We start from the raw sequence: 27,062 nt of genomic DNA on the forward strand, positions 1-27,062 counted from the left end.
GGAGGACAGCAGGAGACAGGGAGGAGGTCAGCAGGAGACAGGAAGGAGGTCAGCAGGAGGTCAGCAGGAGACAGGAAGGAGGTAGCGAAAAAATTTCCCCTCGGGCATTAATAAAGTAACTACCTAACCTAACCTAACATCAATGAACTCAAGCTGAATTAATGATTTTCTTTTTCACACAATATTTGCTTCATAGTGCTCCGTTTAAACAACGTGAAATAATTAAACAGCTTCAGTGTGTTCAAATCAGGCTTTCACTTTATTGAGTGTTTAACATGAGAAGAGTTACAGCAACTGAACAACTTCTATCTGTTGTTTTATCCCAACTTTCCCAGAATAAATGCACCCTCATGTTTAACATTTTCTAGATAAATCCATCACAATATTCATTATATTTTAAACATAAACCAGTTACACATTAATGAGCCGATAAAGATGGTAAAGGAAATATTTCTGTCAGCGACGTGTGTTTACAGACAGTTTATCTTAAAGCATTTCGAGAAGTTTAAACCCTGATCTGCCTCATCAACGTTATACAACAATCAAATCATCCAACACATACGTGTACGAGTATAAACAGAACCAGCTGATGCTGTCCCAGTTTGATCAGATCAGACGAGCGGATTAAAGAGCGCGAGATGAGACCAGTGGAGATGAAGTTGGGTTGTGAAGCGTTAAGAAGCATTTAATAATAAAGAAAGTCATTCAAAGGCCTCGTTCATGAACAACTGCTGACTAACGTTCACGCCATGATAGTCAGTCTGGTCTTATTCTACCGGGCACAAGGTCACGTAGTTACCAGGCTTTGCAAGCCAGAAGGCCGGATACAGCGGCTCAGAGAACCGGTTACGGAAAGTGTACAGGTGAGTCAGTGTGTCAGAACACACCTGGTAGAAAGACAGCGTGCCAGCAGGCCAGTTTAGATAAACCCCAACACGTTTCCAGCCAACATAGCAGAGACTGGTCATTTTATTTTCATGCCATGCACTTAAACCAGTGTTGTACCCAGTGCCATCCTCTTTGGGAAAAGACCAGAGACCATGGTACCAGGACAAATCATTATTTCCAAATGCAGAGACCTTACTGTCTTGTTTCCTGTCGATTCCTTTATATGCAACAGCAACACCCAAGTGTTCAACATACAGGTCACTCCGCTCTACCTCCCAGTAATGCTGTCCACTCAGACCCTCTCTGCACAGCACCTGAGGATGTTTGCCAAACCTCGCGGGGTTGTCAGGGTAGCCTTGATCCTCTCCATATGTCACCTTCTTGTTGTCGTCGGACAGAAGGACGTGGTTGTTGGCTGTGTTTGGGTCCAGCGGGGGGCGCTGGCGAGCCGTTTGGCCACGCCCACTCGCAAAACACGTCAGATGTATCGTCTCACCACGCCGGATGTATGTGACACATTTCATGAGGTTTCAAACCTTAAACACCAACTTCCTGTGTCACGGCGAGACATCCAACTTTGCCGCATCGTCACGGCGACGCCCATTGACAAAGTCGAACGAACGTCTCAATATATCATCAACTACATGTTTAGGTTGTTGTGACCCGACTTTACGTTCATGGGATCAACCAGCTCGACGTAGAATGTGAAAGTATGAAAAGTGTCATTTCCAGTGGCCAACAGGGGGCGCTATGACTATGAGAGAATATTCCCCCACAGGGGTCTTCAGGGCGGGGCTGTTATCATACCTGTGATGTTTGGAGAAGGTCGGTCCATGTACATACGATTTAAAGCAACTCCTAGTTTCATGGCGAGACCTCAAAATGGCCGCCTCTCACGGGCACACACATCGATGAAAACGAATTATTTATACAACTTTTAATCCCAAACATGTTTTCTATCCAGAGAACCGAAATTCAAGTCGGTCGGACAAAATCCCTCGGAGGAGTTCGACAAAGTACAACGTGTCAGAATCGCCCAAAATGGCGACTAAATTCAAAATGGTGGACTTCCTGTCCAGTTGACGTAACGGTGCAATGTAACTTTTTTGTGCGTCCACCGGATTTGGTGAATTTAGGTAAATGTGGCCGCCGGGGCATCTCTGTAGGGGGCGCTCTCGAGCCGTTTGGTCACGCCCACTCACGACTCCACTAGAATTAGAAATTTTTCGCCGGGAGACAAATGTGTTTCTACTTTGATGAGTTTTTGAATATGATAAAGCCTCTAAGAAGGAAAATCACTTTACGTAAGAATAATAAGGAAAGAGAAAAATAATTCCTTGGAAAAACAACAGAGCTTCGCACCCTAAAAACTGGACTGGCCTGTCAGACCACGTTCCTTCAGGACAGGCCCGCTCCTGTTTCACCTCATGAATCACAGAGATGAAGTTCAGGTGGTGTCTTTGAGGGAAGCTGAGAGAAGGAGGAGGTGAAAGAGGAAGGCTCGTTTCACACACACACACACACACACACACACACACACACACACACACACACACACACACACACACACACACACACACACTGTGAGGCTTTTTGGAGCCGACCTCTAGTGGTCCTCGGTGGTATTGCAGCTGAAACTTCTGCATCAGAACCAGTTTGTGTAGAAAACAGAAACTGTGTTATGTGTGTTGTTGTGTTGTTTTGTGTGTTATTGTTTGTGTTGTGTGTGTTATGTGTGTTGTTGTGTTCCTCTGATGCTGACCTGATCAGGATGATTGATCCTGTGTGTCCAGTGGTTCCTGTGAGGAAGGTTCATGCTCTGACCATCAGCTGGGCGGTTCCACCGCAGGGGAAGCAGTACCGGTGAGTTCTGGAAGCAGAACCAGAGGACACGGGCCTGAATGTTCTGGTTCTGTTGATGAAGAGCAGGTGAACCAGCTGCTCATCATCATCATCATCATCATCATCAGATCAACCTGTGTTTGTTGTGTGTCAGAGTGAAACCGCTCCACTACATCTCCTGGCTGATCGGACACGAGGGAGCCGGCAGCATCCTGTCGCTGCTGAGACGCAGGTCAGTCATTAACCTGCAGCTGGTCACCTGGTGGTCACGTGATGGTCACCTGGTGGTCCCCTGGTGGTCACCTGGTGGTCACGTGATGGTCACCTGGTGGTCACGTGATGGTCCCCTGGTGGTCACCTGGTGGTCCCCTGGTGGTCACGTGATGGTCACCTGGTGGTCACCTGGTGGTCCCCTGGTGGTCACGTGATGGTCCCCTAGTGGTCCCCTAGTGGTCCCCTGGTGGTCACGTGATGGTCACCTGGTGGTCACCTGGTGGTCACGTGATGGTCACCTGGTGGTCACCTGGTGGTCCCCTGGTGGTCACGTGATGGTCCCCTAGTGGTCCCCTAGTGGTCACCTGGTGGTCACGTGATGGTCCCCTGGTGGTCACCTGGTGGTCCCCTGGTGGTCACGTGATGGTCACCTGGTGGTCACCTGGTGGTCCCCTGGTGGTCACGTGATGGTCCCCTAGTGGTCCCCTAGTGGTCCCCTGGTGGTCACGTGATGGTCACCTGGTGGTCACCTGGTGGTCCCCTGGTGGTCACGTGATGGTCACCTGGTGGTCACCTGGTGGTCACCTGGTGGTCCCCTGGTGGTCACGTGATGGTCACCTGGTGGTCACGTGATGGTCCCCTAGTGGTCCCCTAGTGGTCCCCTGGTGGTCACGTGATGGTCCCCTGGTGGTCCCCTGGTGGTCCCCTGGTGGTCACGTGATGGTCCCCTGGTGGTCCCCTGGTGGTCCCCTGGTGGTCACGTGATGGTCCCCTGGTGGTCCCCTGGTGGTCCCCTAGTGGTCACCTGGTGGTCACGTGGTGGTCACGTGATGGTCCCCTGGTGGTCACCTGGTGGTCCCCTGGTGGTCCCCTAGTGGTCACCTGGTGGTCACGTGGTGGTCATGTGTTCAGGTGCTGGGCTCTGGCTCTGTTCGGAGGAAACAGTGAGACGGGCTTCGACCAGAACACCACCTACTCCATCTTCTCCATCTCCATCACCCTCACTGACCAGGGCTACCAGAACTTCTACCAGGTACACACACACTCACACACACAAACACACACACACACACACACATACACACACTCCCTCTCTCTCTCTCTCTCCCTCTCTCTCTCTCTCTCTCTCACTCACACACTCCGTAATGTTGTGTGATGGTGCAGTGTTTGACCCTCCAGGCCACCGTACTTCCTGTCTGCAGGTTGTCCACCTGGTGTTCCAGTACCTGAAGATGCTGCAGGCCGTCGGCCCCCAGCAGAGGTCAGTTAGCATCAGCTGACCCTCCAACATGGACCTGTAGCTAACGCTAACTATCTTTGCAGCTAATGCTAACGCTAACTATCGCTGTTCTTTCAGGATCTACGAGGAGATTCAGAAGATAGAAGCCAACGAGTTCCACTATCAGGAGCAGGTACCGCAGCACATCACGTGTTCATCACATGTTCACGTGTTTACAGACACGTGTTCTGAACCATGATTGGTTGGAGTTGAAGCTCCACCCCCTGCCTCTCCTCCTCAGACGGATCCCATCGAGTTTGTGGAGAACATCTGTGAGAACATGCAGCTGTTCCCCAAAGAGGACTTCCTGACCGGAGACCAGCTGATGTTCGAGTTCGACCCACAGGTAACCAGAACCAGGACCAGGACCAGGATTCTGGACTGGACTCTGATCAGAGGAGGTGTTGAAGTATTGATTAGGTTGGAGTATAAAGGTGATTGATTAGTGAGTGTGTCTCTGTGTGTGTGTGTGTGTGTGTGTGTGTGTGTATCTCTGTGTGTGTGTGTGTGTGTGTGTATGTGTATCTCTGTGTGTGTGTGTGTGTGTGTGTGTGTGTGTGTGTGTGTGTGTATCTCTGTGTGTGTGTGTGTGTGTGTGTGTGTGTGTGTGTGTATATCTGTGTGTGTGTGTGTATGTGTATCTCTGTGTGTGTGTGTGTGTGTATATCTGTGTGTGTGTGTGTGTGTGTGTATATCTTTGTGTGTGTGTGTATCTCTGTGTGTGTGTGTATGTGTATCTCTGTGTGTGTGTGTGTGTGTATATCTGTGTGTGTGTGTGTGTATATCTTTGTGTGTGTGTGTATCTCTGTGTGTGTGTGTGCGTGTGTGTGTATATATATCTCTGTGTGTCTCTGTGTGTGTGTATGTGTGTGTGTGTGTGTATATATATCTCTGTGTGTCTCTGTGTGTGTGTATGTGTGTGTGTGTGTGTATATATATCTCTGTGTGTCTCTGTGTGTGTGTGTGTGTGTGTATATATATCTCTGTGTGTCTCTGTGTGTGTGTGTGTGTATATATCTGTGTGTGTGTGTGTGTGTCCAGGTGATCTCCGCCCCCCTCTCCCTGCTGACCCCCCACAGATCCAACCTGCTCCTTCTGTCTCCGGAGAATGAGGGCGTGTGTACCCTGAGAGAGAGGTGGTTCGGTACCAGCTACAGCAGCGAAGGTACCGCACCAGAACCATCATGTGATCACTGTGTACTGACCCGGTAACGGGCCGGACCCGACTCAGCCAGACCTTCACATGTGGGTGTGTTTGTTTTACCTGCTCAGAGATCCCAGAGGAGTGGAGGCAGCGCTGGGGAGGAGACTTCCAGCTCCACCCTGAACTCCACCTTCCTGCTGAGAACCAGTTCATCGGTCAGTAGGAGGAGTTCAGGTCATATGACACCACACTTGGGACCTGTAAACTACCTGTGAAATATGACATTAGAATACAGGAAGTAAACCCCTAACTTAGGTGAATCAGGTAAATCAGGTGAATCAGGTAAATCAGGTGACACAGGTGAATCAGGTAAATCAGGTGACACAGGTGAATCAGGTAAATCAGGTGACACAGGTGAATCAGGTAAATCAGGTGACACAGGTGAATCAGGTAAATCAGGTAAATCAGGTGACACAGGTGAATCAGGTAAATCAGGTGACACAGGTGAATCGGGTGAATCAGGTGAATCAGGTGAATCAGGTGACACAGGTGAATCAGGTAAATCAGGTGACACAGGTGAATCGGGTGAATCAGGTGAATCAGGTAAATCAGGTGACACAGGTGAATCAGGTAAATCAGGTGACACAGGTGAATCAGGTAAATCAGGTGACACAGGTGAATCAGGTAAATCAGGTAAATCAGGTGACACAGGTGAATCGGGTGAATCAGGTGAATCAGGTGAATCAGGTAAATCAGGTGAATCAGGTAAATCAAGTGAATCAGGTAAATCAAGTGAATCAGGTAAATCAGGTGAATCAGGTGACTCAGGTCAGAGGTCACCTTCAGTAAAGTGATTCTTCCTGTTGTTGCCGTAGCGACGGATTTCACCCTGAAGATGTCGGACTGCCCTGACACGGAAGTTCCTGTCCGGATCGCGAGCAGCGAGCGAGGCTGTCTGTGGTACAAGAAGGACAACAAGTTCAAGATCCCTAAAGGTGAGCTCTGATTGGACAACACGTCACACTCAGCAGGGGTCATCATGTCACATGTTTAAACATGGCCGACTGTCCTCCACATGTTTAACAGACTGGTTTAAAGTCCGGTTGTAGAAGTTCTGCTGACTCTGTGTGTGTGTGTGTGTGTGTGTGTGTGTGTGTGCGTTCCAGCCTACATCCGCTTCAACCTGATCTCCCCGATGATCCAGAAGAGCCCAGAGAAGTAAGAGAGCACCGACACCCATCAGGTTCACCTGGACCGGCACCACCACCTAACTGTTTATGTGCAGGGATGTGAAGCAGAGCAGCTGGGGGTCAGAGGTCACAGGTCAGAGGTTGAGGTGGGCTGCATCATTAAACTGAAACGTGTCAGAACACAATATGAAATAATATTTCCAATAGGAATTTTTTTTTTTTTAAGTACCAGTAACAGTTCAGTGGTACTGACCACAGCTGCATGTAGCTTCAAACAGAACCTCCAGAACTCGTGTTGACATGAGGAACATGCAGCTTCTCTTCTTCCTCAGTCTGGTTCTGTTCGACCTCTTCGTCAACATCCTCGCCCACAACCTGGCAGAACCGCCTACGAGGCCGACGTGGCCCAGCTGGAGTACAAACTGGTGGCCGCAGAACACGGACTGGTGGTCCGACTGAAGGGCTTCAACCACAAGCTGCCGGTCAGGACACGCTGGGAAACATTGGGACACGCTGGGACATACTGGGACACACTGGGACACTATGGGACATACGGTGACACATTGGGACACACTGGGACACATTGGGACACACTGGGACATACTGGGACACACTGGGACACATTGGAACACACTGGGACACACTGGGACACATTGGGACATGCTGGGACACGCTGGGACACACTGGGACACACTGGGACACATTGGGACATACTGGGACATGCTGGGACACACTGGGACACACTGGGACACATTGGGACATGCTGGGACACGCTGGGACACACTGGAACACACTGGGACACACTGGGACACATTGGGACATGCTGGGACACGCTGGGACACACTGGGACACACTGGGACACATTGGGACATACTGGGACACACTGGGACACATTGGAACACACTGGGACACACTGGGACACATTGGGACATGCTGGGACACACTGGGACACATTGGAACACACTGGGACACACTGGGACACATTGGGACATGCTGGGACACGCTGGCACATACTGGGACAGAGACAGACAGATCAATAACTGATACGTCTACCTAGTATTGATCCGTATTGATTCAGTATTGATCCAGTATTGATCAGTATTAATGAGTATTGATCCAGTATTGATCAGTTTTGATCAGTATTGATCCAGTATTGATCCAGTATTGATCCAGTATTGATCAGTATTGATCCAGTATTGATCCAGTATTGATCAGTATTGATCAGTTTTGATCAGTATTGATCCAGTATTGATCCAGTATTAATCATTATTGATCCAGTATTGATCAGTATTGATCCAGTATTGATCATTATTGATCCAGTATTGATCATTATTGATCCAGTATTGATCCAGTATTGATGAGTATTGATCCAGTATTGATCAGTATTGATCCAGTATTGATGAGTATTGATCCAGTATTGATCCAGTATTGATCATTATTGATCCAGTATTGATCAGTATTGATCCAGTATTGATGAGTATTGATCCAGTATTGATCATTATTGATCCAGTATTGATCCAGTATTGATGAGTATTGATCCAGTATTGATCAGTTTTGATCAGTATTGATCCAGTATTGATGAGTATTGATCCAGTATTGATCAGTATTGATCCAGTATTGATGAGTATTGATCCAGTATTGATCATTATTGATCCAGTATTGATCAGTATTGATCCAGTATTGATGAGTATTGATCCAGTATTGATCAGTATTGATCCAGTATTGATCCAGTATTGATGAGTGATTCTACCTCCTTCCAGCTGCTGCTGAGGCTCATCGTGGATCAGCTTGCAGACTTCAGCGCTGATCCGGGGGTCTTCAACATGTTCTCAGAGCAGCTGAAGAAAACCTACTTCAACATCCTCATCAAGCCGGACCGGCTGGGCAAGTACGGAGGACACACACCGAGTGATACACACTCAGAGATCAGTGTGTACTTGTACTGTGTTCAGAGATCAGTGTGTACTTGTACTGTGTTCAGAGACGTGCGGCTGCTGATCCTGGAACACTGCCGCTGGTCCGTCATCCAGAAACATCAGGCCGTCACTAAAGGACTCACCGTCCTCGACCTCATGACCTTCGTCACCGAGCTGAAGGCGGAGCTTTACACTGAGGGGCTGGTGCAGGGGAACTTCACCAGCACGGTTAGACACACACACACACACACACACACACACACACACACACACACACACACACACACACACACACACACACACACACACACACACACAGAGAGAGACACACACACACAGAGAGAGAGACACACACACACACACACACACACACACACACACACACACAGAGAGACACACACACACACACACACACACACACACACACACACACACACACACACAGAGAGAGCGACTCAGAACACATTGTGTTTGCTCTGAATGAGTGATGTCAGTCTATCTCATTAATACAAAAAACATCCCATAATAATCAGGGTACAGCTGGTTTTCAGGAGATGATGAGGAAAGGTTCCACCTAAAAGCTTCAGTAGAATAAAGGTTACCGTGGTTACCATCGGAACCGTGGAACAGTGATGTTGATATTGATTGATCATCCATCTGTTTCCTCCACCAGGAGTCCAGACAGTTCCTGAACTACTTCACTGAGTGAGTATCTGTTGCCATGACGACACATCATCTGATCGGACAAACACCGATTCATGAGTCCAGTTCAGACCAGTGTCTCTGTGTGTGATTGTGTGTGTCTCTGTGTGTGTGATTGTGTGTGTGTCTCTGTGTGTGTGTGTGTGTGTGTGTGTGTGTGTGTGTGTGTGTGTGTGTGTGTGTGTGTGTGTGTGTGTGTGCAGGAAGCTGCAGTTCCAGCCTCTGCCAGCAGAGGCCCCCGTGTTGTTCCGGGTTGTGGAGCTTCCTCAGAAACATCATCTCTGTAAAATCAAATCTCTGAACAAAGGAGACGCCAACTCTGAGGTCACCGTCTACTACCAGGTAGCGATCAGAGTGACGGACTGCCAACTCAGCTCTTCTCTGCCGCGTGATGTGGCGTGTAAACACTGACACGTGTTTCCTGTCCTGTGTTGCAGTCGGGGCTGAAACAGCTGAGAGAACACGCCCTGATGGAGCTGATGGTGGTGAGTGTCACACACACCTGTCCGTCACACTTGTCTGTCATCAAGATCAGTTCACGGTCTCCATGGTAACCCTGACAGGAAACAGGATGTTAGTCAACAAGCAGAGGGACAGTGAGCCTTTAACATGAGCCTGAAGAACACCTGTAACCATGGTAACGGTGTGTGTGTGTGTGTGTGTGTGTGTCAGATGCACATGGAGGAGCCCTGCTTCGACTTCCTGAGGACGAAGGAGACTCTGGGGTGAGTTTCACTATAAGGAACACACGCTAAGGACACAGCAGAGACACACATGGTGACATCACAGGTGACATCACGGGTGACATCACAGGTGTTAAAACAGGCTGTTCCTTTGCAGGCTGCCTCCCTCTGCTGCAGCCAGCAGGATCTCTTTGACTGACTTTAGTCTGAATGTGATCTCCTGACCTGCAGGTACCAGGTGTACCCGACCTGCAGGAACACCTCGGGGGTGCTGGGATTCTCCGTCACCGTGGAAACACAGGCCACCAAGTTCAGGTGAGTTTACCTGTGGTTTCCGAACGGCGGCCGATCCGCCGAGCCATTAACACGCGTTCCTGCGCTCGCAGCTCGGAGCTGGTGGAGGCGAAGATCGAGGAGTTCCTGCTGAGCTTCGGGGAGCGTCTGGCAGCCCTGAACCAGGAGGCCTTTAGGACCCAGGTGACGGCGCTCATCAAGCTGAAGGAGTGCGAGGACGCTCACCTAGGAGAGGAGGTGGACCGCAACTGGTTTGAGGTCGTCACGCAGCAGTACGTCTTCGACCGGCTCAGCAAGGAGGTGACGCACACGCGTGTTCCTGCACAGATCACACTGATCAATACACAACGTGATCAATACACAACGTGATCAATACACAACGTGATCAATATACAACGTGATCAATATACGTGATCAATACACGTGATCAATATACAACGTGATCAATACACGTGATCAACACACAACGTGATCAATATACAACGTGATCAATATACGTGATCAATACACGTGATCAATATACAACGTGATCAATACACGTGATCAACACACAACGTGATCAATACACGTGATCAATATACGTGATCAATACACGTGATCAACACACAACGTGATCAATATACAACGTGATCAATACACGTGATCAACACACAACGTGATCAATATACAACGTGATCAATATACGTGATCAACACACAACGTGATCAACACACAACGTGATCAATATACAACGTGATCAATACACGTGATCAATACACGTGATCAACACACAACGTGATCAATATACAACGTGATCAATATACGTGATCAACACACAACGTGATCAACACACAACGTGATCAATATACAACGTGATCAATATACGTGATCAATACACAACGTGATCAATACACGTGATCAATATACGTGATCAACACACAACGTGATCAATATACAACGTGATCAATATACGTGATCAACACACAACGTGATCAACACACAACGTGATCAATATACAACGTGATCAATATACGTGATCAATACACAACGTGATCAATATACAACGTGATCAACACACAACGTGATCAACACACAACGTGATCAATACACATGATCAACACAACGTGATCAACACAACGTGATCAACACAACGTGATCAACACACAACATGATCAATACACATGATCTGTAAACAGGTGAACAGCTGGTAAACAGGTGGTAAACAGGTGGTGAACAGCCAGTAAACAGCTGGTGAACAGGTGGTAAACAGGTGGTGAACAGCTGGTAAACAGCTGGTGAACAGGTGGTGAACAGCCAGTAAACAGCCGGTAAACAGGTGGTGAACAGCCAGTAAACAGGTGGTGAACAGCCAGTAAACAGGTGGTGAACAGCCAGTAAACAGCTGGTGAACAGGTGGTAAACAGCCGGTGAACAGCCAGTAAACAGCCGGTAAACAGGTGGTAAACAGGTGGTGAACAGCCGGTAAACAGCCGGTAAACAGGTGGTGAACAGCCAGTAAACAGCTGGTGAACAGGTGGTAAACAGGTGGTGAACAGCCGGTGAACAGCCGGTAAACAGGTGGTGAACAGCCAGTAAACAGCTGGTGAACAGGTGGTAAACAGGTGGTAGACAGGTGAACAGCCAGTAAACAGGTGGTAAACAGGTGGTAAACAGGTGAACAGCCAGTAAACAGGTGGTAAACAGGTGGTGAACAGCCGGTAAACAGGTGGTGAACAGCCGGTGAACAGCCGGTAAACAGGTGGTAAACAGGTGGTGAACAGCCGGTAAACAGCTGGTGAACAGGTGGTAAACAGGTAAACAGGTGAACAGCCAGTAAACAGGTGGTAAACAGGTGAACAGGTGGTAAACAGGTGGTAAACAGGTGGTAAACAGGTGGTAAACAGGTGAACAGCCAGTAAACAGGTGGTAAACAGGTGAACAGGTGGTAAACAGGTGGTAAACAGGTGAACAGCCAGTAAACAGGTGGTAAACAGGTAAACAGGTGGTAAACAGGTGTGTGTGTGTTGCAGATCGAGGCTCTGAAGACGTTCTCTCAGGACGATCTGGTCTTCTGGTTCCTGCAGCACCGAAACAGCAGCAGCAGGAAGCTCAGTGTTCACGTGAGTGTTTCATTGAGGCTCCGCCCCCTCACCATCACCGCCATGTAGAACTTTTTACACTTTTCAAAATAAAAGACAAACACACTGAACTTCCTGTTTCCTGTCAGGTGGTTGGTTTCGGGGTGGAGGAAAACGACCCCCCCGATCAGAGCGCCGCCAGCAGCCCGGAAAGCTCCGCCCCCTCCTCAGCCTACGGTGAAGTGAGCGAGCTGACCTTCCTGCCGACCTCATCGCCGTCACTCCAGGACGCCACAGTCATCACTGACATCAGAGCGTTTACCTCCTCCCTTCCCCTCCACCCCTACCACAAGATCCTCAGCTAGGCCCCACCCACTGCCTCCTGATTGGCTGTCTGGCAGAGACAGTGAAGTAACCACAGCAACATCCAGCACTGAGGAAAACTCCTGTGGTTTCTTCTTCTACTGTGTGAATGTTGCGTTCACTTCCTGTGGGAACAGAAGCTCTGTAAATAAAATGACACAAAACTACAACCACACACACAAAACTACAACCACACACACAAAACTACAATCATACACACAAAACTACAATCACACACACAAAACTACAACCACACACACAAAACTACAATCACACACACAAAACTACAATCACACACACAAAACTACAATCACACACACAAAACTACAATCATACACACAAAACTACAATCACACACACAAAACTACAATCACACACACAAAACTACAATCACACACAGAAAACTACAATCATACACACAAAACTACAATCACACACACAAAACTACAACCACACACACAAAACTACAATCACACACAGAAAACTACAATCACACACACAAAACTACAATCACACACACAAAACTACAATCACACACAGAAAACTACAATCATACACACAGAAAACTACAATCAAACACACAAAACTACAATCACACACACAAAACTACAATCACACACACAAAACTACAGTCACAGAAAATTACAGTCACACAAAAAACTACAATCACACACACAAAACTACAATCACACACACAAAACTACAACCACACACACAAAACTACAATCACACACACAAAACTACAATCACACACACAAAACTACAGTCACAGAAAATTACAGTCACACAAAAAAACTACAATCACACACAAAACTACAGTTACACAAAAAAGTACATTAATGGCCTCCTGATGCTCCGACAGCCTTTTAACATGGAAACACTGTCGGTTCCCGGGGGACGTGAACGCAGCGTGAAGACCTCGGGCTCGTCTGTTACCAAGGAAACATAACGATGATTTTAACGTGTTCGTCCTGTACGAGTCTATTCATGAGGACAGACGTGGAAATAAACATGTGGACTCTGGATGTTCTGCAGTCATGTGATCACTTTAAGAAACGACATACATGTTTCAGTTCAGGAATATTATGTCAGTAAATATCAATAAAAACATTTAAAGAGTTTCTGACGTCTTTATTTTTCACTGTTTTCATTAAAAACAGAATTTAAGATAACAGATATGTTTACTTTCAGCTTCACAGCTGAAGATGCTCGGTTTGACCTGAAGCTTATTAAATAAAGAAAATCCGGGTCACCGGCCGGCCGCCATCTTTGTTTTGGTTCGGAAAGAAGTGAAAAATCATTTTATTTTTATCCGAATTGAAGATTATTTGATGAAGACAGTCGGAAGATGTTTAGAAGATTCTAGAAAAACTTCAAAAACAACATCAATTGTTTTAAAGCGACCTGATTTAACTTGGATAAAACCCAGCGGTTAACAGGAAACAGGAGGAACCAACCGGAGCAGCTGGAAACGGGCAGGAAGAAATAAAACAACTGACCTGTTGGCCTTCAGCAGCGAAACTCAGAAAACTGAACTTCCTGTGATGTCATCAAGACAACAGCTGATAGCAGTTCATCAATCATCACTTCACCTGTTGTTGTTGTTTTTTTCTCCAACTTTATTGAACACAACAAAATGAAAACATCACAAATGATTTAAATGGATTTGAATATTTTAATGTTTGAACAGCAGAATTATTTTGAATATTTGAGGCTTCAGCTTTCTCTGATTTCAGTTTCACACCATCATCATACAGACTTATTAATAATTAGGACCCGAGAACCGAATGGTGCGAAAGCCCTTTTGTTTTTCAAGGAATTCAAATTCTGCTTTTTCTCACTGAGACGCCATTTTGAGCGTCTCGCCATGAAACTACAAGTGACTGTAACTTTTATGTACATATTCCGATCTTCCTCAAACGTTACATCTTTGACAACAGTCCCACCCTGAAGACACCTGTATGGTAATATTCGCTCATGGTCATAGCGCCCCCTGCTGGCAACAGGAAATGACATATTTCATACTTTCACGTGCTTCGTCGAGCTGGTTGATCACATCGACATCAACTCTGGTCAGAATAGCCTTTCAACATTGATGATGATGTATTGAGAAGCTCGTGCTTTTTTGTGAAAGGGCGTCGCCAAGGCGATGCGGCAAAGTTTGATGTTTCGCTTTGACACAGGAAGTTGATGTTTGAGGTCCAGGGATGCTTCAGACTTCACAAGACTTTGCACATGCGTCAGGCGTGGTGAACTCCGCGGCCGCTTCCGACCCGCTGGACCCGATGGGCAGCATGCGAGGGCCCGCATATCTCTAATGCAGTTTTAATTCATAAATATTATACATTCATAAATCATTTTATAGATTAATACATTTTATAGGGGGTTATATAAGACAAAGGAGGGGAAACATCGAATTTTATACGTTAATAAATTGTATTCATTCATTTCATATATTAACAATCTATAAAAAATGACTTTTGATGCCTTCGAATTCTGTGAAGAAAATCACTTTTAATCCTGTTTCCTGCTCAGTTTCCGCTCCACACACACAATGTATACATCAAACTGGAGGGGTTTCTGTCAGCTGCCAGTCCGACTCTCATTGTGATCGGAGTCTCCGTTTTGGCTGAACTCCCTCCGAGTGCTGAGTGCTCCCTCCAGCTCTCCCATAGACTCCCATTATATCTGAGCTCTGAACCTTCTGGTCAGAAACAGGAAGGGAGGGCGTCTCTAACCTGCAACCGTGCCTCAATAATACAAAATAAAACAGTAGGGACGTGAAAATCACTACAGTTCTTCATGACAAGATTCTGATGCTCACGCTGAAAGAATCTTTTCAATAGGACTTGTAGTTTCTGTTTCGTGAGGACTTTCTTGAAGGATGTGCGTCTGCATTTCTGTCTGGGTCATTGCTCCACTGAAGAGTGGGAATCGTCATAGCAACCAGTGACTCCACATCGTTTCCATCATGGCGGTCCTAGCGGGGCCGTTCACGTTTTAGCAGGACACGTCAAACTTCCGCAGCTACGTAGTTTAGCATGCTTTTATAGGACAGTTGAGAGGAGTTGGACTCTTCTCTTTAACAGCAGAAAAATACTGAACAGCTAAAATCACGTCAATGAACTCAAGCTGAATTAATGATTTTCTTTTTCACACAATATTTGCTTCATAGTGCTCCGTTTAAACAACGTGAAATAATTAAACAGCTTCAGTGTGTTCAAATCAGGCTTTCACTTTATTGAGTGTTTAACATGAGAAGAGTTACAGCAACTGAACAACTTCTATCTGTTGTTTTATCCCAACTTTCCCAGAATAAATGCACCCTCATGTTTAACATTTTCTAGATAAATCCATCACAATATTCATTATATTTTAAACATAAACCAGTTACACATTAATGAGCCGATAAAGATGGTAAAGGAAATATTTCTGTCAGCGACGTGTGTTTACAGACAGTTTATCTTAAAGCATTTCGAGAAGTTTAAACCCAGTTCTGCCTCATCAACGTTATACAACAATCAAATCATCCAACACATACGTGTACGAGTATAAACAGAACCAGCTGATGCTGTCCCAGTTTGATCAGATCAGACGAGCGGATTAAAGAGCGCGAGATGAGACCAGTGGAGATGAAGTTGGGTTGTGAAGCGTTAAGAAGCATTTAATAATAAAGAAAGTCATTCAAAGGCCTCGTTCATGAACAACTGCTGACTAACGTTCACGCCATGATAGTCAGTCTGGTCTTATTCTACCGGGCACAAGGTCACGTAGTTACCAGGCTTTGCAAGCCAGAAGGCCGGATACAGCGGCTCAGAGAACCGGTTACGGAAAGTGTACAGGTGAGTCAGTGTGTCAGAACACACCTGGTAGAAAGACAGCGTGCCAGCAGGCCAGTTTAGATAAACCCCAACACGTTTCCAGCCAACATAGCAGAGACTGGTCATTTTATTTTCATGCCATGCACTTAAACCAGTGTTGTACCCAGTGCCATCCTCTTTGGGAAAAGACCAGAGACCATGGTACCAGGACAAATCATTATTTCCAAATGCAGAGACCTTACTGTCTTGTTTCCTGTCGATTCCTTTATATGCAACAGCAACACCCAAGTGTTCAACATACAGGTCACTCCGCTCTACCTCCCAGTAATGCTGTCCACTCAGACTCTCTCTGCACAGCACCTGAGGATGTTTGCCAAACCTCGCGGGGTTGTCAGGGTAGCCTTGATCCTCTCCATATGTCACCTTCTTGTTGTCGTCGGACAGAAGGAGGTGGTTGTTGGCTGTGTTTGGGTCCAGGCTCAGGTTACAGAAATCTGATGGAGGCAACAACACACAAATCTTTAACTACATCTCCAGCGCAGATCACAGCATCCTGAGCTTATAATAATATATAATAACAAGTATTCAGAGTCGTATCTTCATCAGATGTTAACATGACCGCTGGTACGTGAACATTAGTGATGTCACTGTGGAAACCTGAAACTGGAGCAGAGAAACAGCAGATTCTTCGGTGTTGGATGATGAAGCTCCGCCCCTCTTGAAACATGATGTCATCAGAACAACTCACCCAACTTGTCGCTTCATTGCCGTAGACTTTCTGAACATTTCAAGGGTCTCTGTTGACCGTTTACACAGTTTGACACAAAACCTGATGTTCCTCTGCTCCAGTTTCAGGTTTCCACGGTGACGTCACAAAGGCAATGGAGAGTTGCTTGAACAAGTGGCTTGAAGTGCTTGAAGTCGGACTTACACCAGAGGAGGTCTGTTCTGTCGGTCACCTTCTCCACATCAGTGATGTCGGGCTTTGAGAAGTCGTCCGAGACCAGGACGCCGTCCTTGTAGTGGTAGATAGTCGCTCCGGGGTGTTTGGAATTAGCGATGGCTGCTGTGAGGAAACGGAAGCGGCTGTTGCTCTTCAGGGTTTTAACAACATCACAGAAAGCTCTGGCTTTTTCTCTCACTGCAGTCGACACTTCATCTGACCAGTACCACTTTGCAGGGTCGTGACCTGCAGCTGTGAATAATGGTTGATCCAAGTTAAAGTGGTCCATGTAGGCTGCCAACTGGTCGAGGAAGGAATCGGTGTTTTCCACAGAGGTGAAAACGAAGACCAGAGTGTGCTGGACACCCGCAGCGAGAACCTGTCGATCCAAGTCTGACTGATTTGGAACAATCTTTGTTTCTTCCATCGCCTCCACACACGACTTCATGATGTTGATTTCTCTCTCTTTGTCTTCCAGCCACTTGGTTAAGTTGTAATGACTGAACGGTGAGTGTTCTCCGTCTTCAAAGAGCTTTTTCAGTGAGCTTTCATCTTCCTTCCCTGCTCGGATGAGGGGAATTTTTTCTGCCATGGTTGCCTTTAGCACAGATATGTAATAACCGCACAGCTTCTGGAAACTGCTCATCATTTCGTGCATTTGAGGAAACTCTTTCACCACGTTTTCTTCCAGAGAATCATTGCATCTCATCACCAGTTGGTTTAAGTCATCTAACACGTTCTCGACTTTTCTAACCAGGCCAACAGTGATCCCAGTCACCTGAGGAGCTTCTGCAGCAGAAAGCTTCAGCTGAGTGGGATTGAAATCTAAATCTTTCAGAGGCATCAGCCAGACCTTCAGGGGAACGGAGTTCTCGCCTTTCGCTCCGATCAGCTTTGGAAGCTGCACATAGACCTCCACCGTATCTGCGAAGGTCGCCGGGTTTTTCTCAAGAAGGAAGTCGCCGTAGAATTTGCAGGAGAATGTTTCACAGAGTTTTTTCTCTTCATCAGTCAGCTTCAGCTCAGCGCTGCCCTCAATATTCACTGTAGGAATCTTCTTTATCACCGCCTCCATTTTGCCATGGATGTCCTGGACGTGGCTCGCATCCACCTTCTCACTGTCAAACACAAAGAAAGCATTTGCCCCATAGAGGATGCCTGTGACCACGTGTGTTGCCAAACCCTTCTCCAGAGCTGCTGTCGGTTGCATCGTCATGGTTCCCTGATTGGTCATCAGCTGTTGGAAGTGGGTGGTTGCTTTGTACTGAAGGGTCACTCTGCTCTGACTGTGGAATTTCTTCTGATTATCCAGATACTTGGCAGATCCTCCGGCTTGAATCAGACCACTACAGAAACTGACCTTCAGAGAGGCGCTGACGTCCAGCAGGAAAGATTTTTCTTCTGTGGAGTCATGTGAACTGATCTGAAACGTACTGCTGGGCTGAGAGCTCTTAACTGTGTTCTCCTGCACAGTCTTCTCATCCCAAAGAGTGACACCTGCAGAAAATACAGAGCATCAAGACAGAATGTAATGTTTGGAGAATGGAAAACATTGCAGTCAGGCAAAATAACCTGATCCCCTCTGTTAACATGGTGGTGGTGGTAGTATCATGGTTATCTAACATGGTGGTGGTAGTATCATGGTTATCTAACATGGTGGTGGTAGTATCATGGTTATCTAACATGGTGGTGATAGTATCATGGTTATCTAACATGGATGAGCCTGACTTGTACATGACTTCCTGTGTTGTAACCAGAGCTTACAAGTTTTTTTTTAAAAGTTTTTAAGTTTCTTAAGTTTTTTAAGTTTTTAAGTTTCCTTTTGGCATCAACCAATCAAATCATAGCATGTCATCGACATCATTGAATACCGGAAGATAAACATTAGACTTTTTGTGTTGCTATTACAATTAGCAACATTAGTAAGTTCCTTTTAGAAAAGAGTTTTTCGAAACTTCCATTAGAACAGCAACTTAAATTAAATCTGATGGTTGTTCAACACCAAAACTAGAGCTGCGCTCAGAGAGGAAAAAACGGATTCGGACTTTCAGCGTGGAAAATGATGCTGGCACCGACTGGCTAGCTGGGAGCATTAAACCTCGTGGCCTATTTTGCTGGTCGTGCCATCTTATTGACAACAATTCCTGCTCCCTGTGGACAGCTACAGGATTCACGACTTGGCCAACATGTCACAGGTCCTGAGGATCTGGACTCGGCTTCAACACTAAGAAGGACGAGGAAGAGGTCCAAACCAACCAAGACCTTCTGATGAGGCTCTCGGACCTTCATACCAGCTGCTCATCTGGCTACTTGACTACACTGTTGAAGTAGTTATTTATATATTCTCCCTTTGCGTCCTCAAACACTTGACCCATGTGTCCTCGCTGGTTTCTACTTCTGCTGACAACCATGATGGTGCTTCAGTGAAATCTGATCCAGTTCTTGTGATGAACTGAACCCGTGTCAAACTCTTCATGGAAATCACGCGTGTTGGTGACACATGTTCCTGTGGTGGGAGTTGCATCTTACCTGGGATCAGTTCATCTCTGCGAGCGTCATACAGCATCCCTAAGGTGAAAGGTCGCCCCAGGGCAGCCACCGACTTGATCTGTGAGTCCATTTCTCCAACCTGAGGAGAAACAAGGTGAAGCAGCTCCTTCAGGATCGGATCAGGCAGCTTTAAAAACACCTGCATCACTTTCACACATCTCACCTGGTGAAGGTGTTGATCAGCAGAGTCTTCTTCACTTTCAACTAGAGCTTCCAGTCTGTTGCCGTGAAACGCTACATGCCAGCTTATATCCTGTTCAGTGCCTCGTCTGACTCCACCCCCTGACACGTAGCTGTAATGCATCATCACTTTTCCCTGGAAGGGGACTTTGTGCTTTTCCAGATAAGTTGGATAATCACTGACAACAATTATTTCTGCCAACATTCATAACTTACAAACATTTCCATGGTGAGATATATTCCGTTTCCCTCCATGTCTGTCCACACCCTTGTGATTTGTGAACCAGAAGCTGGAACAGCTGCAGTTCTCCTGGTACCTGCAGCCTTAAACACCTGCTGTCAAACGGGCCTCTACAGTACTGAAGAAAGGCTCTTATACCTTGGAAACATAATAATAATTATACCTTGGAAACATAATTAGGGCCCGAGCACCGAGCATCGGTGCGAAAGCCCTATTGTATTTCGTAAAAATGTTCTTGGTAGTTGTTCGTCGTTCTTCTTCTCCTTACGTAAAGTGATTTTCCTTTTTGGAGGCTTTATCATATTCAAAAACTCATGAAAGTGGAAACACATTTGTCTCCCGGCAAAACATTTCGTATTCTAGTGGAGTCGCGAATGGGCGTGGCCAAATGGTAAATGTGGTCGCCGGGGCATCTCTGTAGGGGGCGCTCTCGAGCCGTTTGGTCACGCCCACTCACGACTCCACTAGAATTAGAAATTTTTCGCCGGGAGACAAATGTGTTTCTACTTTGATGAGTTTTTGAATATGATAAAGACTCTAAGAAGGAAAATCACTTAAAAGTTGTCTAAATAATTCGTTTTCATTGATGTGTGTGCCCGTGAAAGGCGGCCATTTGGAGGTCTCGCCATGAAACTACGGGTTGCTTTAAATCGTATGTACATGGACCGACCTTCTCCAAACATCACAGGTATGATAACAGCCCCGCCCTGAAGACCCTGTGGGGTAATATTCACTCATAGTGATAGCGCCCCCTGTTGGCCACTGGAAATGACACTTTTCATACTTTCACATTCTACGTCGAGCTGGTTGATCCCATGAACCTAAAGTCGGGTCACAATAACCTAAACATGTAGTTGATGATATATTGAGACATTCGTTCGACTTTGTCAATGGGCGTCGCCGTGACGATGCGGCAAAGTTGGATGTCTCGCCGTGACGCAGGAAGTTGATGTTTAAGGTCAACGGATGGTTGACACCTCACGAAATGAGTGACATGCTTCCGGCGTGGTGAGACGATACATCTGATGTGTTTTGCGAGTCGGCGTGGCCAAACGGCTCGCCAGCGCCCCCTGCTGGACACAGGAAACGAGACAAAAATAGCAAATTTAAGTGGGTATACGCAGTCCCTCGCGCGCGACATGTCGGGGAGACGGCTTCGGGGAGGCGGCGCGCCGGAGTGCGAGGGCCCGTACATCACTGCTCGCAGTTTTAATTACGAAATACAATACGGCTTTCGCACCAATGCTCGGGCCCTAATTATACCTACGTATTTTATATACAGAGTGTATGTGTGTATGTATGTGTGTGTGTGTGTGTGTGTCTGTGTGTGTGTGTGTGTATGTGTGCGTGTCTGTGTGTGTGTGTGTCTGTGTGTGTCTGTGGGTGTGTGTGTCTGTGTGTGTCTGTCTGTCTGCGTGTGTGTGTGTGTGTGTGTATGTGTGTGTGTGTGTGTGTCTGTGTGTGTGTGTGTGTCTGTGTGTGTCTGTCTGTCTGTGTGTGTGTGTGTCTGTGTGTGTGTGTGTGTGTGTGTGTGTGTGTGTGTGTCTGTGTGTGTCTGTGTGTGTGTGTGTGTGTCTGTGTGTGTGTGTGTGTGTGTGTGTGTGTCTGTGTGTGTCTGTGTGTGTGTGTGTGTGTGTGTCTGTGTGTGTGTGTGTCTGTGTGTGTCTGTGTGTGTGTCTGTGTGTGTGTGTGTGTGTGTGTGTGTGTGTGTGTGTGTGTGTGTGTGTGTGTGTGTGTGTGTGTGTACCTTGCGCTGCTGTCTCAGTTCTGAATGATCCATGTGAGGAGCATCTCCGACCCGAAGCTCCTGCGGGAGGCGACTCTGAGAATCACCAGGCTGCAGCTCCTCCAGCCGGAGAGGAGTCAGACTGTGGAACTGATGGAGGAGGAGGAGGAAGAGGAGGAGGAAGAGGAGGAGGAGGAAGAGGAGGAGAAGGAGAAGGAGAAGGAGGAGGAAGAGGAGGAGGAGGAGGAGGAGGAGGAGGAGGAGGAGGAGGAGGAAGAAGAGGAGGAGTCATTACCTCAGCGTGTTCAGTGGGTCTCTGATGAACTGAATCTTACCGTCCAGATGTTCTGCTCAGACGTTCTCTCTGCCGACAGAAGAACCTGAACAGACACAAGTTGACAGACAGAAACACAGACGGAGAACATCAGAACATCAGAGAACATCAGAGAACATTAGATCAGAGATCATTAGAACATCAGAGAACATTAGATCAGAGAACATCAGAACATCAGAGAACATTAGAACATCAGAACATCAGAGAACATTAGAACATCAGAGAACATTAGAACATCAGAGAACATCAGAACATCAGAGAACATTAGAACATCAGAGAACATTAGAACATCAGAGAACATTAGAACATCAGAACATCAGAGAACATTAGAACATCAGAGAACATCAGAGAACATTAGAACATCAGAGAACATTAGAACATCAGAGAACATTAGAACATCAGAACATCAGAGAACATTAGAACATCAGAGAACATCAGAGAACATCAGAACATCAGAGAACATTAGGGTTCTCCAAGTTCGGTCCTTTAATCAGTGAGAAACACTCACCTTCAATCCTCCATGTTTGAGCCTTCCACTGCTGCCAGCACCAGCCCTGTGGGCGTGGCCGTAGCTGGGGGCGTGGCCGTAGCTGGGGGCGGTCTGGTCCCGTGCCCTCCCCCCCCACATCGTCCTGGTAGGGCCGGCGGTTCGGGACGTCTCCTCGGGAAGGGTCGGGCTGGTTCTCCCACAGCAGCTCCGCCTCGATGTCGGTGACGAGGTCCTCCTCCTCCTCCTGCAGCTGGGGAGGATCAGGCAGACGAGGAGGAGGAGGAGGAGAAGGAGGAGGAGGCCGCTGGTCCTTCTCCACCTTCAGGTCGTCTGGGTTGCAGCATCCTGAGAGACTGAAACAGTGAATCAGCTGGTTTCAGTTTCCTCTGATTCGAAGACGTCGATGAGGAGAGCTGAAGAACTTTGGTCAGAACCGGTTCAGCACCTCCTCTGGGCTCCAGGATCTCCACCCTGGAGGACCTCCTCCGACCCAGCACTGCGTTCCTCGGCTTCTTCAGGGAGACCATGAACGTCTCGTGGTTCTCCTCCAGACCGTCGTCAACCAGCTGGATGCTCCACGTCTTCAGGTTCACTCCTGCAGGAGACAGGGAGGAGGTCAGCAGGAGGTCAGCCGGAGACAGGGAGGAGGTCAGCCGGAGGTCAGCTGGAGGACAGTAGGAGACAGGGAGGAGGTCAGCAAGAAGTCAACAGGAGACAGGGAGGATGCCAGCAGGAGGACAGCAGGAGACAGGGAGGAGGTCAGCCGGAGACAGCGAGGAGGTCAGCAGGAGACAGGGAGGAGGTTAGCAGGAGACAGGAAGAAGGTCAGCAGGAGGACAGCAGGAGACAGGGAGGAGGTCAGCAGGAGACAGGAAGGAGGTCAGCAGGAGGACAGCAGGAGACAGGGAGGAGGTCAGCAGGAGACAGGAAGGAGGTCAGCAGGAGGTCAGCAGGAGACAGGAAGGAGGTAGCGAAAAAATTTCCCCTCGGGCATTAATAAAGTAACTACCTAACCTAACCTAACATCAATGAACTCAAGCTGAATTAATGATTTTCTTTTTCACACAATATTTGCTTCATAGTGCTCCGTTTAAACAACGTGAAATAATTAAACAGCTTCAGTGTGTTCAAATCAGGCTTTCACTTTATTGAGTGTTTAACATGAGAAGAGTTACAGCAACTGAACAACTTCTATCTGTTGTTTTATCCCAACTTTCCCAGAATAAATGCACCCTCATGTTTAACATTTTCTAGATAAATCCATCACAATATTCATTATATTTTAAACATAAACCAGTTACACATTAATGAGCCGATAAAGATGGTAAAGGAAATATTTCTGTCAGCGACGTGTGTTTACAGACAGTTTATCTTAAAGCATTTCGAGAAGTTTAAACCCTGATCTGCCTCATCAACGTTATACAACAATCAAATCATCCAACACATACGTGTACGAGTATAAACAGAACCAGCTGATGCTGTCCCAGTTTGATCAGATCAGACGAGCGGATTAAAGAGCGCGAGATGAGACCAGTGGAGATGAAGTTGGGTTGTGAAGCGTTAAGAAGCATTTAATAATAAAGAAAGTCATTCAAAGGCCTCGTTCATGAACAACTGCTGACTAACGTTCACGCCATGATAGTCAGTCTGGTCTTATTCTACCGGGCACAAGGTCACGTAGTTACCAGGCTTTGCAAGCCAGAAGGCCGGATACAGCGGCTCAGAGAACCGGTTACGGAAAGTGTACAGGTGAGTCAGTGTGTCAGAACACACCTGGTAGAAAGACAGCGTGCCAGCAGGCCAGTTTAGATAAACCCCAACACGTTTCCAGCCAACATAGCAGAGACTGGTCATTTTATTTTCATGCCATGCACTTAAACCAGTGTTGTACCCAGTGCCATCCTCTTTGGGAAAAGACCAGAGACCATGGTACCAGGACAAATCATTATTTCCAAATGCAGAGACCTTACTGTCTTGTTTCCTGTCGATTCCTTTATATGCAACAGCAACACCCAAGTGTTCAACATACAGGTCACTCCGCTCTACCTCCCAGTAATGCTGTCCACTCAGACCCTCTCTGCACAGCACCTGAGGATGTTTGCCAAACCTCGCGGGGTTGTCAGGGTAGCCTTGATCCTCTCCATATGTCACCTTCTTGTTGTCGTCGGACAGAAGGACGTGGTTGTTGGCTGTGTTTGGGTCCAGCGGGGGGCGCTGGCGAGCCGTTTGGCCACGCCCACTCGCAAAACACGTCAGATGTATCGTCTCACCACGCCGGATGTATGTGACACATTTCATGAGGTTTCAAACCTTAAACACCAACTTCCTGTGTCACGGCGAGACATCCAACTTTGCCGCATCGTCACGGCGACGCCCATTGACAAAGTCGAACGAACGTCTCAATATATCATCAACTACATGTTTAGGTTGTTGTGACCCGACTTTACGTTCATGGGATCAACCAGCTCGATGTAGAATGTGAAAGTATGAAAAGTGTCATTTCCAGTGGCCAACAGGGGGCGCTATGACTATGAGAGAATATTCCCCCACAGGGGTCTTCAGGGCGGGGCTGTTATCATACCTGTGATGTTTGGAGAAGGTCGGTCCATGTACATACGATTTAAAGCAACTCCTAGTTTCATGGCGAGACCTCAAAATGGCCGCCTCTCACGGGCACACACATCGATGAAAACGAATTATTTATACAACTTTTAATCCCAAACATGTTTTCTATCCAGAGAACCGAAATTCAAGTCGGTCGGACAAAATCCCTCGGAGGAGTTCGACAAAGTACAACGTGTCAGAATTGCCCAAAATGGCGACTAAATTCAAAATGGTGGACTTCCTGTCCAGTTGACGTAACGGTGCAATGTAACTTTTTTGTGTGTCCACCGGATTTGGTGAATTTAGGTAAATGTGGCCGCCGGGGCATCTCTGTAGGGGGCGCTCTCGAGCCGTTTGGTCACGCCCACTCACGACTCCACTAGAATTAGAAATTTTTCGCCGGGAGACAAATGTGTTTCTACTTTGATGAGTTTTTGAATATGATAAAGCCTCTAAGAAGGAAAATCACTTTACGTAAGAATAATAAGGAAAGAGAAAAATAATTCCTTGGAAAAACAACAGAGCTTCGCACCCTAAAAACTGGACTGGCCTGTCAGACCACGTTCCTTCAGGACAGGCCCGCTCCTGTTTCACCTCATGAATCACAGAGATGAAGTTCAGGTGGTGTCTTTGAGGGAAGCTGAGAGAAGGAGGAGGTGAAAGAGGAAGGCTCGTTTCACACACACACACACACACACACACACACACACACACATACACACAGACACACACACAGACACACACACACACACACACACAGACACAGACAGACACACACACACACACACACACACACTCACACATGTTACGTCTGCAGCTTGTCCAAGGCTCTGACCTCTGACCTCTGACCTCTGTTTCAGACGGGGAGGTCGGTCAGCAGCTCGTGTGCTGACGGTTGGACTCATTACAGGAAACGCTGCTACACGGTGAGCTCGTCTGTGGCCAGCTGGGCCAGCGCCGAGCGGACCTGCTCTCTGCTGTGAGTACCCGGGTCCAGACAGTGTTCTGATGGTGTTCTGGTCCAGATGGTGTTCTGGTCCGGGTCCAGACAGGTTCTGGTCCAGACGGGTTCTGGTCCAGACGGTGTTCTGACATCGGTTCTCTGAACCTCCACAGGTTAAACAGCAGCCTGATCAGCGTTCGCTCCAGAAGAGACGTCAGCTGGTTCTGGCGGTTGGCCGGGAAGCAGCCCTTCTGGATCGGTGCGTTTCCTTTGGTTCTGATCCGTCCACTTCCCTCTGCTCCAATTAAAGGTTCTCATCAGAATCGATCTGCTGGTTTAATGGACCTGTCCTCGGTGTCCCTCAGGTCCGTCCGGAGGTCCTGGTCTCTGGACGTGGGCCGCCGGTCCCTCGTCGGACTCCGAGCGGCCCGACGGCGGTTCTGACTGCGTCCTGGTCGAAGGTCCCAGAAGGATCTCCAGCAGCTGCTCGGCCAAAACTCAACACGCCTTCATCTGTTCATCGCCGGCTCGCGCTCGCTGAGCTGCTCGCCGTCGTCACGGCGACGCTCGTCATGTTTACTGTCACGCTGCTCTGAACATTAAAACTCAATAAACTGAAGGAAGGAAATCTGGACTTTCTGTTTTCTACACAAACTGGT

The 27,062-nt window shown here is 47.4% G+C and overlaps 4 protein-coding genes and 1 pseudogene across 6 annotated transcripts in view; 2 read left to right on the top strand and 3 right to left on the bottom strand.

Annotated features, from left to right (window-relative positions):
• LOC138194862 (snaclec 5-like) overlaps positions 1–27,031 on the top strand; it is a 31,432-nt gene extending 4,401 nt beyond the window's left edge. The window contains exons 4-6 of the mRNA XM_069143881.1: positions 26,321–26,439; positions 26,577–26,662; positions 26,769–27,031. Coding sequence (XP_068999982.1) covers positions 26,321–26,439; positions 26,577–26,662; positions 26,769–26,944 — 381 coding nt within the window. The 3' untranslated portion in view covers positions 26,945–27,031. The remainder of the gene's footprint in view (positions 1–26,320; positions 26,440–26,576; positions 26,663–26,768) is intronic.
• Positions 247–1,564, bottom strand: LOC138194865 (neoverrucotoxin subunit alpha-like). The gene has a single exon (XM_069143884.1). It carries the CDS (start codon positions 1,410–1,412, stop codon positions 768–770), a length of 645 nt encoding a protein of 214 aa, XP_068999985.1. The 5' UTR covers positions 1,413–1,564; the 3' UTR covers positions 247–767.
• Positions 2,582–13,692, top strand: LOC138194860 (nardilysin-like; annotated as a pseudogene).
• Positions 15,797–20,604, bottom strand: LOC138194859 (neoverrucotoxin subunit alpha-like). 3 transcript variants are annotated; one of them, XM_069143879.1, is made up of 5 exons: positions 20,282–20,603; positions 20,049–20,167; positions 19,865–19,964; positions 17,324–18,832; positions 15,797–16,886 (listed from the first exon to the last, which is right to left on the bottom strand). In XM_069143879.1, exons 3-5 carry the CDS (start codon positions 19,953–19,955, stop codon positions 16,318–16,320), a joined length of 2,169 nt encoding a protein of 722 aa, XP_068999980.1. In that variant the 5' UTR covers positions 19,956–19,964; positions 20,049–20,167; positions 20,282–20,603; the 3' UTR covers positions 15,797–16,317. The 3 variants fall into 3 exon arrangements, with proteins under 3 accessions (XP_068999980.1, XP_068999978.1, XP_068999977.1); XM_069143877.1 differs by having other exon boundaries at positions 20,049–20,178; XM_069143876.1 differs by having other exon boundaries at positions 20,049–20,604.
• Positions 23,989–25,308, bottom strand: LOC138194867 (neoverrucotoxin subunit alpha-like). Its single transcript, XM_069143885.1, has one exon. It carries the CDS (start codon positions 25,152–25,154, stop codon positions 24,510–24,512), a length of 645 nt encoding a protein of 214 aa, XP_068999986.1. The 5' UTR covers positions 25,155–25,308; the 3' UTR covers positions 23,989–24,509.
• Positions 27,032–27,062: the final 31 nt, after the last annotated feature.

This window comes from Embiotoca jacksoni, unplaced genomic scaffold (genome assembly GCF_022577435.1).
Source record: "Embiotoca jacksoni isolate LCO1_2020_lvr unplaced genomic scaffold, fEmbJac1.0.p SCAF_116, whole genome shotgun sequence".
Taxonomy (NCBI): domain Eukaryota; kingdom Metazoa; phylum Chordata; class Actinopteri; family Embiotocidae; genus Embiotoca; species Embiotoca jacksoni.

Bases quoted from the DNA above. Each gene is read 5' to 3' on its own strand.
- LOC138194867 (XM_069143885.1), bottom strand. From the start codon at position 25,154: ATGAAATGTGTCACATACATCCGGCGTGGTGAGACGATACATCTGACG.
- LOC138194859 (XM_069143876.1), bottom strand. From the start codon at position 20,270: ATGTTGGCAGAAATAATTGTTGTCAGTGATTATCCAACTTATCTGGAA. The intron at 19,965-20,048 runs GTGAGATGTGTG...GTTTCTCCTCAG, and splicing joins CTGATCAACACCTTCACCAG to GTTGGAGAAATGGACTCACA. The intron at 18,833-19,864 runs GTAAGATGCAAC...TATTTTCTGCAG, and splicing joins CAGAGATGAACTGATCCCAG to GTGTCACTCTTTGGGATGAG.
- LOC138194865 (XM_069143884.1), bottom strand. From the start codon at position 1,412: ATGAAATGTGTCACATACATCCGGCGTGGTGAGACGATACATCTGACG.